Source organism: Cynoglossus semilaevis, chromosome 8 (genome assembly GCF_000523025.1).
Source record: "Cynoglossus semilaevis isolate Cse_v1.0 chromosome 8, Cse_v1.0, whole genome shotgun sequence".
NCBI lineage: Eukaryota > Metazoa > Chordata > Actinopteri > Pleuronectiformes > Cynoglossidae > Cynoglossus > Cynoglossus semilaevis.
The window spans coordinates 18,671,266-18,681,538 of NC_024314.1; the positions used below are offsets into that span (position 1 = coordinate 18,671,266).

At 41.2% G+C, this 10,273-nt stretch overlaps 3 protein-coding genes across 5 annotated transcripts; 2 read left to right on the forward strand and 1 right to left on the reverse strand.

The window, feature by feature from the left end:
• The first annotated feature begins 872 nt into the window (after nucleotides 1–872).
• Nucleotides 873–2,810, forward strand: LOC103382639 (matrix metalloproteinase-23-like). Its single transcript, XM_025057182.1, has 3 exons — nucleotides 873–1,131; nucleotides 1,246–1,372; nucleotides 1,449–2,810. Exons 1-3 carry the CDS (start codon nucleotides 1,092–1,094, stop codon nucleotides 1,639–1,641), a joined length of 360 nt encoding a protein of 119 aa, XP_024912950.1. The 5' UTR covers nucleotides 873–1,091; the 3' UTR covers nucleotides 1,642–2,810.
• Nucleotides 2,634–4,694, reverse strand: serp1 (stress-associated endoplasmic reticulum protein 1). The gene is made up of 3 exons (XM_008315499.3): nucleotides 4,489–4,694; nucleotides 3,652–3,724; nucleotides 2,634–3,330 (listed from the first exon to the last, which is right to left on the reverse strand). Exons 1-3 carry the CDS (start codon nucleotides 4,570–4,572, stop codon nucleotides 3,290–3,292), a joined length of 198 nt encoding a protein of 65 aa, XP_008313721.1. The 5' UTR covers nucleotides 4,573–4,694; the 3' UTR covers nucleotides 2,634–3,289.
• Nucleotides 4,695–5,273: 579 nt separating this feature from the next.
• eif2a (eukaryotic translation initiation factor 2A) lies at nucleotides 5,274–10,232 on the forward strand. Of its 3 annotated transcripts, none has more exons than XM_025057181.1 (17): nucleotides 5,274–5,350; nucleotides 5,929–5,998; nucleotides 6,079–6,147; nucleotides 6,551–6,669; nucleotides 6,758–6,857; nucleotides 6,980–7,062; nucleotides 7,149–7,222; nucleotides 7,304–7,448; nucleotides 7,542–7,658; nucleotides 7,777–7,933; nucleotides 8,019–8,103; nucleotides 8,182–8,514; nucleotides 8,784–8,891; nucleotides 8,979–9,098; nucleotides 9,186–9,251; nucleotides 9,413–9,474; nucleotides 9,587–10,232. In XM_025057181.1, exons 1-16 carry the CDS (start codon nucleotides 5,323–5,325, stop codon nucleotides 9,470–9,472), a joined length of 1,734 nt encoding a protein of 577 aa, XP_024912949.1. In that variant the 5' UTR covers nucleotides 5,274–5,322; the 3' UTR covers nucleotides 9,473–9,474; nucleotides 9,587–10,232. The 3 variants fall into 3 exon arrangements, with proteins under 3 accessions (XP_024912949.1, XP_024912948.1, XP_024912947.1); XM_025057180.1 differs by having other exon boundaries at nucleotides 9,582–9,692; XM_025057179.1 differs by having other exon boundaries at nucleotides 9,413–9,692.
• Nucleotides 10,233–10,273: the final 41 nt, after the last annotated feature.

Sequence of the window (10,273 nt, forward strand, 5' to 3'; positions counted from 1 at the left end):
AAAACGAGCCTCCAGTTTCCTTCCTCCACGAGGATTAATCCAGTTTGCCAACCACGAGTTCTGGATCCTGGGCAAGTCCAGATTCAGCTGGAAACAAGGTAAAGACGGAGTAATGGAGATGAGGGTCGACAGACAGAGACTGGAGTCCTTGAATTGTAAAATTAATAGCAGTAGACACTGTGAGACATGGGTGCACTGACTCCACGTTCGTCTGCAGGTGTCTGGCTGAACGACCTGGTCCAGGTGGCAGCTCATGAGATTGGCCACGCCCTGGGTCTGTGGCACTCCAGAGACCCACAGGCTCTCATGCATCCAAACGCTACCTACACTGGACAGAGGAACGTCGCTCAGGATGATGTCTGGGGCATCCAGCGTCTCTATGGTAACCTCAGTGTTCTGCTGGAATTCCTCTCATGACATGAAAAAGTTTATTTAGAGATTAATCCTAACTCTGTCTGTCTGTTAGCTCTGTCTCAGCTAAACTAAGCTAACCATGCTAACCCTGTCACACATATCTCCTCCTGTGGGGTATAAAGGAAGATCTATATCCTTTCAGTTGCATTACTGCCACCTACAGAATCTATTTTTTATTTTTTATTATATTTTATTATCATTTCTAGGAGAAGTAAACAGATAGAAGACACACTGTACGTCCTCTGCCCGATTAAAAATTAAAGATCCTTTTATAATTGTAATAAACATGAATAAATATATTAAAATAATATTGTGATATAAATGATGTGACTTTATAAATAGTGGTGCTTTGGCCCAGAGGCAATGTCTCTGTTATTGGTGTGTAACCCCAGGGTTCATCTCCTGGGCAAGTTCGAATCCCAGTTAGGGCGGTTGGTACCTTCCAGTGGACTCACCACCTGCAGGAAGGTTTGGTACGGTGCAATGTGATTTGGGTGGAGACTGCTGCCCCCGTGTCCCGGTAACGGATAAGCGGATGAAAATGGATGAATGGATGGACTTTATAGACAGAATCAGATGACGTTGTGCTTGTTCATTTTTATTCAGGTTGTCTGGATAAGAAGCGAGTGTGTGACCCCTGGGCTCGACTGGGCTTCTGCGAGCGGAGGAAGACATTCATGAAGAAGAACTGTCCTCAGCGCTGTGATCTCTGCTACGGTGAGTTTAACCTCTCACCCTCTGGTGAGTCTGACCCCCCTGCTGTTTCCTGTCTGATTTCAATCACGTCACGATGAAAACTCACCCGCCAATCTCTCATTTTTGTGGCCACAGAACCTCTGGATGAAGTGGCGACACCAACGCCACCTCCAGCTAACGTTAAAATCAAGATGGTCCCGCGAGGGAAGGTGGTAGGTTTCCGCTGTGGAACCAAAAGCCTAGGATCCATGCCCAAAGTCAGGTCAGCTGATCACAGATGAACCTTTAAGCAGGTAAACAGAGGCTGAGTCAGTAAAATCACTGCCTGTGTCCTGCAGCTGGTACAAAGACGGTGAGCAGATCCTGACCTCCATACCTGGCTACATCATCATGAAGGACCGTGACCTTCGCATCGTCGCCAATGAGTTCAACGAAGGTGTCTACACCTGTCGTATCCACCGTCGTGGAGAGATCGTGTCTGCGAACTCCTGGGCCATCAGGGTAAAACCGGAGCAGCCGTTCAACAACTGAGGACAACAGTGACGGCAACCATTACAACAGACTACATCAACAACTGTCCAGGTGGAATCAGAGCAGAGAGGTGAACTACATCGTCAGATTAAGGGATAATAGTGTACAGTTTAAGGTTCAATCCCATTCCATTGCAGCTTCTGTGACTCTGATGGTTTAGGACTGGACTGAAGGTCTGGTTTCCTACAGCACAGCTCAGAGGAAACGTAACCAGGTGGTGTAACGCTTATATGTTAAGTTGCCAAGGTAACGACAACAAAACACATTTGCAGTCAGTGGACACATGTACTGCCACAAGCTGGACATAAGTAACGAGATTTGGAGTTTTTAAAAAAAAATTTTTATACAATGATAGATGTCACATTTTGTGTCTTATAGGCATAGGAATATATATATATATATACATATATATATGTGTGTATATATATATATACATATATATACTGTATATATTCTTGTCTGTATCAGGTTTTGCTCATATTAAAGAGGATGTTACCATTGTATGTAATAACAGTTCCAACATGGAATCATTATTCTCCATAGATGGGGGGGGGGCAGTGATAGACTGGAGAAATGTCCAGGTGAAACTCCGCCCTCGCCCGATGACTGGGACAGAAGAGAAGAAAGAGAAATTAATTATTCCTAAAGCTGAATAGTTTGGGAGCTTTTGATCTAAATAAAACCGCACTTGTCGCAATGATCTAATATACCTGAACAGCACCATCGTGTGGACAAACTGAAACACATCTGGAATAGAAACGTTAACTCCAAGATCCACATTAAAGAAAAAAAAAATCGCTGATTTGACAAATTAGTTTGATTAATCTCCTCCATATATATGTATGGATCCAGCTGGTGATCTATGATAAAAGATGGATGTCAGCAAGAGGAGAGACAAGTGGTTCCTGAAATTCTATTTGAATAATGGACGAGGAGAACACTGGATTATTCTGCACTTCCCTGATCCACCAGACAAACACACACACACACAGTTCATCGTCACAATCAAAACTTTATTGCGTGAACACGATTATTCAGGTGAGGCTGCACACGGTGCAGACACACACCTGTCAGCACCTCACAACCTTCTGATTCAAAAGACCTTCATCAACTTCATCTTGTCCTCTGAGGAGGAGGACACACATGAGCTCAGGTCTGGCCTTGTCCTCCCGATCTGGTTTGTGAGGACGAGGGCTGATCTGAGCTCCGTTCAGCACCAACTCCTGTCACATAATGTTTAGTTTATTTTGGTCAGGGGACAACAGGAGCAGGTTGGACTATGACCCCACCCCTCTGTGGTACTGATAACTTGCAACGAGAGGAGGCGGGGCTTAAACACAGGTAACACAGAAAGACGTGATTATGGCTTGTTTACAGGCAGGAGAAACACTGAGAAGGTCAGCAGGTGGCATTAGCACATTAAATCAACACAGATAACAGACAGATGCTAGTTGTGAGGGGGCGGGGTTTGGTCTTTTTAACAGATGCGGGGTCGGTTCTGTGGATTTTGTATGGTCAGAGTTCAGGAATGCTTTGCTCGACCAGCTGAGGGTCAGGATCTGACGACAAGACTGTTGATGCCGGTGTTATGGCTGCTTCATCTTCAGCTGCTCACGCCAGGACTGCGCCCTCTGCTGGGGAAGTCATCTTACATGCCCATCCTGATGCTTTGGATTATTTGGAAAATAGCTGCAGGACAAAAACACAGTTGTTGCTTGGTCAGTTAGAAGTACAACAAATTGACAACTTCAGCAGTTTACTGAAGCGAACCATCTTTATCAAATTTGGTCCGAGCTGATGCAGATAAGCTAAGTTAATCTTTAAGCTCCACCCGTGAATAAACACACACACATCTAGCCAGGTTTTGCATCTGTATTAAGTTACACTGACATGAACTGACCCAGGTCAAATGAGATGTCAGGCAGATCTGATGATGATGATGATGATAATTGTAAAGAGTTTGTTACTCTGAGTTTTAACACTCATTTGGTTAGAGACAGAAGGACTCACCCGATCCACAGACGACAAAGACGAAGAGAGCCAGCAGCCAGGGACCTACGCCTTTTTCTTCACCCAGATTCCTCTGTGACACAAAGAGACACAGTAATTATTACAATCATTGAGCAGAGGTGCGTCATCACCATGAACATCATGTCTTAATTCAATTATTAAATATATTTAATGAAAATATGAAGATGGACTGGAGTATGTACAGAACTTATGTTACCAACCATAGACTTAACAACACATCTCCCTAGTATTAGCATCTTTACACTAGTCCAGTACGTTTAAACTGATCTCAGAGTAAATTTAACAACATAAAGGACTGGGTCCTGAATCTATACATGACTTGAAAACTTTACTATGCAGTTGCTCTCCGTAATCACAGAAAAAACACATTTTAACTTTTCTTGAGTGTCAGTAATGGTTAAAAAGAGACACTGTGTCATAATAATACTACTTATCAACGTATTCCCTGGGTTTTAGTGAGTTAGTAAACTGCATTTCTTTAAAAAGGGTATTATTGATAATAGTAAATCTTGAGTTTAAATCGGTAAACACTAAACGACCGTTTTTTTCCCCACACAACTGTTGATGACAAGAGAGTGTGGAGAAGTGATTACTTTAGGGGCAATCATCGCTATTCATCACTGCCACGGTGTATTGATGAGGTGTCCCTTCAGACGAGCGAACTCTCGGTTAACACGCGAAAAAAAGAGGCTTTAGCTCCTGATCCTGGGCTAATTTGTAGTTCTTACTGTTATGTTTACAAGCACCGTTTGTAGAGTTTAAAAAAAATAACTTTTTCTTTTTTTTCAACAGCGCTTTTCGCGTTATTAAACTCACCGTTGACTTGGCCACATTCCCTCGCTGAGTGATGTTCTTGCTGTGTTTCTCATTGGCCATACGGATTCTCTGCTTCGCAACCATTTTTCCTTGTTTCTTTACGATGTTGGTTCGGCTAGTTGGATTGTGAGGTACGATACCAACTCCGGTATTCGGCGTTCTCTTAGGACGCGAAGGAACTGGGAGATTGTACAACTTGTCTACGTACTCAAAAATACGAAGCCCCTCCCCGACCTTGCCCTTTCTATGACGTAGGCCACACGCTTCCGGTTATTGTATAAATATGTGATTGAACTTGTTTTTCATAATATATATATAGATATTACATACATACTAAATCAGTGAAAACTAATATATAGCTCTTTCATTAAATACACTTTTAAAATCTGTTTTAAATCTCAAATTATCATCTACTTTTTTATTTATATCGTCAGTTTTTTCAACAACATAGGTTGTTTTCACGTAACTAACGTTAAACTCTAAACTGGAGTTTAAATATGCAGTCTAAGTTGTAATGTATAGTGTGAACGTGCCAGCTGTAACGGAATAAATTTTATTTTGAAAAACTGATGTTCAACATTGAGTTGACACGGCATTTGGACGGTGCTTAAACGTTTAAACATAAACAAACTGAAACTCTTCATACAACAGAACAATGTTTGTTAAATATTTATATTTCATATTCAATGTCATCTTAACTACAGAAAATGAAGTTTTTTGGCTGACGTGTTTAAAACGATGTCGTGTATGCTGATGTGGCACTGGGAATGCCCCACCTACTTATTTTACGTATTTCCAGGTGACGCTTATTCTTCTTCCGGAACACATGTAAACATGGCGCCTCCGGTCCCGTTGTTGGCAGGTGAGTGATTTTTTTTCAGTGAACAATAAACCCTATTCCCCTTTCCATTAAAATGTTTCCCTCACACCATCACAGATTTTTTAAAAATATAATTTTAAGATATTTTGGCTTATTTGTGCAACCGGACGGTGCTACCATTGATCTAAAATGCTTTTTAATCGGACGACGCAAAAACTTGTTTAAGATGAACTCTTAAGAAGCACTTTGTTGAATGAAAAGGCTTCCTTGAAACCTCTAAATATAAACTATATGCATTTCTTACGTGCTGGATGAAGATACGAGACCTTTATTTGAGCTAAATATGTTATTGAAATCTAGTGTGCAGAAGTAATGTTTCAAAAATCTTAAAAGGAAAAGAAAGTTTAAAAATTATTATTAATGTGACTTGGCCAACAGATTAGTTGGAATATAACTACATTTCAAAGCAAATGGACATAATAAGATATCTATTTTAACTATTCCAGTCCAGCTATTTACTACTGTCTTTGAAAATTGAGTTAAATAAAAGTAACATCGCCACAATGTTCTTTTTTTTCTGTTTTCAATAAAAAACCTTTTCTGTGTGTGTGTTGTTTCAGTGCGAGGAACTCATGGTACATCTCTACTTCGTGGTCCTCCAAAGTGTGATCAGCAATCAGACATAATCAGGTAACAAATTACCGCATTAACATCAACATTAGTGTAAGAGGCACACAGCCTTACATTAACTTTCTGCATTGTATTCTTAGTGGTGGAAACAACAGGTGTTTGACCTTCAGCAGAGATGGGACACTGTTGGCCTGTTGCGACGGACACAAGTAACTATGATCATTGATTTTTGTGAGTCATATGTTTGTCAATATGAGACAAACTAAAAATGGGAGTAATAGGCTACCAGACTACAAAATAATGAGTATATTATCTTATGCGGTACTGTACCATACATACATTCTAGTCAGTGCTGCTGTCACTGAGAACAAGTTAGCTACCAATGAGGTCGCCAAAGACAGACAGACACTTTTGTGCTTATCCCTTGGAATACATGACTAATGTCTCTGGAGTCCCTCTTATGATGCATAAAATCTCTCAGTTGTCTCTGACAAAATCTGAAGCTTAGAGAATAATATTACCCATTTTTAAAAACCTGTATAAAATGTGTTTAAATCTTTGGATAAACAGTCTATTTGCATGTTTTTGCTTTCTGTCCTCTTTTTTCTTCAGAGTTTCTGTGGTAAAATGCTCAGACAGCTCCATTGTCTCAACATTTGACCTCCCAAAGACAGCTCTGCTGGAGCTTTCCCCTCTGAACAATGTCTTGGTCACTTGGCAACCGTATAGCAGTAAGACCCGTGCAAGACTGTACACTACACTTCTCAGCATCTGCTTAGAGACTTGAGATAATGTCTGTCTGCTGTTTCTTTCCGGTAGAGACTAAGGACTGTCCTCAGGGTGAAGCAAACCTCCAGATTTGGCAGCTACACAGTGGTCAGCTGATGAAAGCTCTGTATCAGAAGAAAGTTGAATCTTGGTCAGTTGATTTTTTTTCATTGCTATTTACATTTATTTAAATGTAAATTTGATAATTTCCAATTTCAATCATTTCCACATTTGATAACGTGATATTCAAGCTGTGTGTGTGTTCCTGTGTAGGTGTCCATGTTGGTCTGATGATGAAACCATCTGTGTACGAAGCGTCAACAATGAACTCCACTTCTATGAGAACAATGACTTAAGTAAAGAACCCTTACTCTCCTTTCCTTTGTGTTGACTGTGTCCACATTGCTGTTCTTGCTCAGACCTCCTTTTTTCATAACTGTAGACACCATCGCCAACAAGCTACACATGCAAAAAGTGTCAGACTTTGCATTGTCACCTGGAGCTCAGCCCTGTAAGGTGAGGACTGCAGCCGTATCCTTCTCTATCCATCTATGTTCCGCCATCCCTGCACATCTCAGTTCTGTCTTTCTCATGCAGGTAGCTGTTTATGTCCCAGGCAGTAAAGGAGCGCCTGCCTTTGTTCGTCTGTACCAGTACCCTTCACTGGGTGGAACATCAGCAGCACTAGCCAATAAAAGCTTCTTCAAAGCTGACAAAGTGTGCATGCAGTGGAACAAGAAAGGTAAGAGTCAGCATCAAGGAGCACACTGAGTGAAATAATCAGAAACCCTTTAGTTTCACTAAAGGGTTTCTGATTGTCTGACTTCCATTGCAGCCTCTGCAGTTCTGGTCACAGCAAGTACAGAAGTGGACAAGACTGGAGCTTCGTATTATGGGGAGCAGACGCTACACTACCTCGGTGCAAATGGAGAGACTGCTCTGGTCCAACTGGGTGAGTTCATTTACTGTCTGTGTCCCTGACTGTGTGATCCATTCATGTTTAATACTCAAACACTCCCTAACAGGACGTTAGCACTAAACCCACTCTCTGTTTTGGTTCTTTAACACAGCAAAGAATGGCCCGATCTATGACGTGGCGTGGAGTCCAAACTCTTCTGAGTTCTGTGTGGTTTATGGCTTCATGCCGGCCAAAGCAACTATCTTCAACCTAAAGTGTGATCCTGTGTTTGACTTTGGAACAGGACCTAGGAATGCTTCCTACTACAGGTGAGAAAATGTTCGGGTCTTCAGATGCCGGATCCCTACATGTTCAGTTCAGGTCCCTCATAAATTCTTTTAATTTTGTTTCAAGTCCACAGGGTCACATCCTGGTTCTGGCTGGATTTGGGAATCTGCGAGGTCAAATGGAAGTCTGGGATGTAAAAAAGTACAAACAAGTGAGGAATAATAGGAGCTAAAATATTGACCTTACTGTTGTTGACCTTACTCAATCTTACAACACTATCTTTGTACAGGTATCTAAACCTCAGGCTCCAGACTCCACCCACTTCTCCTGGTGTCCAGATGGCGAGCATGTTGTCACAGCAACCTGTTCTCCTAGGCTGCGAGTCAGTAATGGTTACAAAATCTGGCACTACACCGGCTCTGTGCTTCACAAGTGGGAAGTAGCGGCCAACTCTGAGCTGTGGGAGGTTCAGTGGCAGCCATTTCCTGAAGGAACCTTTCCCGAGCGACCCATTAAATATCAGGCTGCACCTAGTGACCTTGGTAGTACGCAGGCTCCGCCCACACAAGCATATCGCCCACCTGCACTGAGACATCTGCCGGCAACAGCCAGTTCCAAACTGGTGAGAAAATAACTGAAATCTTTGTGGGAAACCACTGACCACCAGCCACCAAAACATCAATAAAATGTGTCAGATTTATCTGTAGGCCTTTAAAAGATCAATGATCCAGCATCCCTGGAATATTAGGCAGTGACTAATGATGACTGAGTTGTGTGGACTAGTATTTTTGATCATATTAGTGATTCCAATCTACTCATCTCTATATTATGCCAGTGTCTGTCTTACCACTATCTGCAGTATTTGCCTCACCTGTCCCCTCTCTCTGTCAGCATGAGGAAGAGCTTCCTCAAAACATGCGTCCAGGTGTTCCAGGTGAGAAGTCTAAGTCAGCTCTGAAGAACCAGAAGAAGCGAGAGGCAAAGAAGGCAGCAAGACAGGTCAGCTGATACTCACATGCTAAAATATGACGTGTGTGTGTGTAACATGTGATTTGTTATCATTTTTTTTTCATTTTGATTCTGTAGGAAACAAGGTCAGAGCCTTCGTCTGAGCATGCTCATTCCCGTCCCCCTGCTACTGACAGCCAATCGGAGCCGAGCAGTGGTGATCCAGAGACGGACAAGAAAATAAAAAACTTAAAGAAGGTAAAAGAGAAATTGTTACCATGAAACAATTTTAAAGGTAAATGTCTTCATGACTGGTTTGAGTGTGTGTCTGTTTTTGTGTTTTAGAAAATAAAAGCCATTGAGGAGCTAAAGGAGCAGCAGGCATCGGGAAAGGTTTTGCAGAAGAACCAGGTGAGTGACATCAAAGTCTCAATGCAAAAAAAATGATCTTGTTTAAAAGCCCAGAGATATGTGATCACACAGAGTTCTGGTGGACAGAGGAGTAACCTTCCCTGAGGTTGTGTTTCTATGGGTATTTAGTAGTGATAACTTTCAGCCTGTGTTTTCTACAGCTGGACAAGATTCAGAAGGAGGAACAGCTGCTGAAGGAACTAGAAGAATTGCAAATCTAACAGTAGGGGGAACAGTAGAAGTTTCAGGCTGTATCTCCAAAAATAACATTCATCATTCTGACAGTCCTTCATCAATTAACAGGTGTTTTATGTTTTCTTTATACCTGAGGGCAGGTGGTGGTGTCCTGGTGGAGAGACCACACTGATAAAACAAGTGTGTTCATAACAACTCTGTGCTGCCTGAATTGTAGGAAATGTAATTAAAATGGAATGCATACCACATGGTTGTCACTTCAATTTCACATCACAAAGTGCCTTTTTTAAAGATTCTCACCACTCATTGCTTATCTGTTGTCATTTGCTTTATAAGCAATACTTATGTTGTTTACAGACATGATCTTATCATTTTTAAATATTTTACTCTTACTTTTGATAAACTTTATGTGCATACTAACTTGTGCATTGAATAAACATAAAAAGCTTGTTTCTATTGTAGTAATCAAACATTAGTAAAATTATTTTTGCATATATGGCTGGGATACAGAGCCTTAAGCGGCAATAACACATATAAGAAGCAATATATGTACATTGTTTTCTTTAAAAATATATAATTTTAATAGCATTTATTTTTATTAATTTTATTGTTTAACGAGTAAAAGAAGGTCCTACTGTACATTTTGTCATTGGCTAATGCAGCTGTCAATTACGTATGTCTGCGCTTCTATTGGTTCCTTCCTGAGCTCTTCACTCTGATGTAGTTTGAAACGCATGCGCATTGCATCTGTAATGATTTCTCTACCAACAGAGGTAGCTATAGAAATACCGACCGGCACGGTGATTCGATGCATATTTACCTTTGAA

Bases quoted from the DNA above. Each gene is read 5' to 3' on its own strand.
- LOC103382639 (XM_025057182.1), top strand. From the start codon at position 1,092: ATGAAGAAGAACTGTCCTCAGCGCTGTGATCTCTGCTACG. The intron at 1,132-1,245 runs GTGAGTTTAACC...TTGTGGCCACAG, and splicing joins GCGCTGTGATCTCTGCTACG to AACCTCTGGATGAAGTGGCG. The intron at 1,373-1,448 runs GTCAGCTGATCA...TGTGTCCTGCAG, and splicing joins GGATCCATGCCCAAAGTCAG to CTGGTACAAAGACGGTGAGC.
- serp1 (XM_008315499.3), bottom strand. From the start codon at position 4,572: ATGGTTGCGAAGCAGAGAATCCGTATGGCCAATGAGAAACACAGCAAG. The intron at 3,725-4,488 runs GTGAGTTTAATA...TTTGTGTCACAG, and splicing joins GGAATGTGGCCAAGTCAACG to AGGAATCTGGGTGAAGAAAA. The intron at 3,331-3,651 runs GTGAGTCCTTCT...TTTGTCCTGCAG, and splicing joins CTTTGTCGTCTGTGGATCGG to CTATTTTCCAAATAATCCAA.
- eif2a (XM_025057181.1), top strand. From the start codon at position 5,323: ATGGCGCCTCCGGTCCCGTTGTTGGCAG. The intron at 7,449-7,541 runs GTAAGAGTCAGC...CTTCCATTGCAG, and splicing joins CATGCAGTGGAACAAGAAAG to CCTCTGCAGTTCTGGTCACA. The intron at 8,515-8,783 runs GTGAGAAAATAA...TCTCTCTGTCAG, and splicing joins CAACAGCCAGTTCCAAACTG to CATGAGGAAGAGCTTCCTCA.